Source organism: Sparus aurata, chromosome 18, assembly GCF_900880675.1.
Source record: "Sparus aurata chromosome 18, fSpaAur1.1, whole genome shotgun sequence".
NCBI classification, from domain to species: Eukaryota; Metazoa; Chordata; class Actinopteri; order Spariformes; family Sparidae; genus Sparus; species Sparus aurata.
In genome coordinates this window covers 11,664,248-11,666,442 of record NC_044204.1, presented here as the reverse complement: position 1 = coordinate 11,666,442, position 2,195 = coordinate 11,664,248, and the positions used below count along the sequence as shown (strand labels likewise).

The 2,195-nt window shown below is 50.8% G+C and overlaps 1 protein-coding gene across 1 annotated transcript; it reads right to left on the bottom strand.

Moving 5' to 3' along the window:
- Positions 1-291: 291 nt before the first annotated feature.
- Positions 292-1,164, bottom strand: LOC115569317 (uncharacterized). The gene has a single exon (XM_030397344.1). The coding sequence runs from the start codon at positions 1,162-1,164 to the stop codon at positions 292-294; it is 873 nt and encodes a 290-aa protein (XP_030253204.1).
- Between the last annotated feature and the right edge of the window lie 1,031 nt (positions 1,165-2,195).

Sequence of the window (2,195 nt, the reverse complement as noted above, 5' to 3'; positions counted from 1 at the left end):
ATTTTATCATGTAAGACTGTGTAAGGTGCTTGCTGAGACATTTCCCCACTGTCAGAGGTGGAGATCAAGATTAGATTATTACGATTTACACATTTAAAGGATGATTCAATGGAAAAGTGGCGAGGGAAGGTGACAGTCTCAATGTTATGAACTAAGCTATCAGTCTGGTACTCTGTGCTATGTCCCTGACCAACCATGTTAACTAGGCTAGTGGACTCCATACCAGCACTAACAATAACACTAGCAGGCTCTCTAGAGACCTGCGACCTGCTGAGTGTTACATCCCTTGTGTCAAACCTGCTTTAAACACCTGTCTATATTGCTAGACAAAACAGCAGCGCCGACTCCAGTAGGATGAAGGCCGTCTGCTCTCAGCAGGTGGGGGCGACCCCAGAAAGAGGGCCAGTTATCCACGAACCTGTATCCCTGCTCCCTACAGTGACGCGCCAGCCAGCGGTTCATAGCTGTAAGCCTACTGTACGTCTCATCATTACCCCGCTGGGGTAAGGGACCAGAGACAATTAATCGATGCCGACACATCTTTCTTGCAGCCTGAAAAGTCCTGGCTAGGCTATCTTTTGTAATCTCAGACTGCTTCTGACGAATATTATTGGCGCCAGCATGAATTACAATGTTGCTGTAGCTTGTGGTGCTGTGTGCCTGAGTTCCCTGTTTAGCCCTGCGTGATGCCAGCACCCTAAGATTAGCCTCTATGTCGGAAGCTCTGGCCCCAGGTAAACAATAAACAGTGGCTGACGACGCTAGCTTAACGTGGCGGGTAATGGAGTCCCCTATCACTAGCGTGTGGAGTTTAGCCCCGTCGGCCGGGGCTGGGGAGGTACGCGAGCCAGCCATGCTAGCAACTGGGCTAGCAAGGACAGAAAACTGGTTAGCAGTCAGGAGGGGTGACTGCTGACCACCCCACGCAACTGGTGACCTGCTCCTGCGCCCTCTCCTATGCCTCGGCCGAGCAGGAACAAACTCCACAGCAGCTGCCGACGAGACTGAGCTGGTGCTAAGGCTAGCAGGCCTGCTATCAGGCCCGGGGCTAACACTATCTGCAGTGCCCGTGTTTCTAGCTAAAAGAAGCTGCTCTAGCTCACGGACACGTCTCTCTAATAGAGACACCCTATCAGTAACTGCAGAACAGTCATCACAGGCCATCGTAACACTTGTTTATCGAGGCTGTGTTGACTGCGGTGAAAGGCAGAGAAGGAATGAGCTAAGCTAGTTTGAGGAAGCTAACCGGGCAGCAACAAACTACCCAGTAAAAGAGGCTCAATTCAACAAAATACGTACAGGTACACGAAGTCTAGCGTTAGCTACGGTACAACACTTGTATGACTATGAAGACTAAGAAATCGAAGGAGAATAAACAGCTAAAATAGACGGAGAAGGAGAGAGACACAGTAAACACAGCTATCGATCTCACGGAAGTCCCGGTGTGCGTCACAGGCGGCGTCACAGGCGGCGTCACGTCCCGTCACGAACCACAGCCAGATGGCATGATTATTGCACAGGTGTGCCTTAGGCTGGCTACAATAAAAGGCCACTCTGAAATGTGCAGTTTTGCTTAATTGGGGGGGGGGTCAGAAAACCAGTCAGTATCTGGCATGACCACCATATGCCTCACGTAGTGCAACACATCTCCATTGCATAGAGCGGACCAGGTTGTTGATTGTGGCCTGTGGAATGTTGGTCTACTCCTCTTCAATGGCTGTGCAAAGTTACTGGATATTGGCAGGAACTGGAACATGCTGTCGTATACGTGTCGTATCCAGAGCATCCCAAACATGCTCAATGGGTGACATGTCCGGTGAGTATGCTGGCCATGCAAGAACTGGCCACAATAAAAGGCCACTCTGAAATGTGCAGTTTTATCACACAGCACGATGCCACAGATGTCGCAAGTTTTGAAGGAACGTGCAATTGGCATGCTGACTGCAGGAATGTGGGCCGTTCTTGTCAGAGGAGACTGCAAGTGTGGATGTGTATAGGACCTTCATGGTGTCCACAAAGTCCTCACACTTGTTAATGTCATCATCTTTGAGAAATGGAGCCACACCCGCGAGCGCTTTTGGTCCGCCACGCTGCTCACTGTGATCGTCAAGCCGCCACTGACGTTATCACGCTCTTCTGCGTTCACTGCCGTCGCTGCGACTTCCGCTCTAACTGGCGCCCGTGAAGGTGCGTTA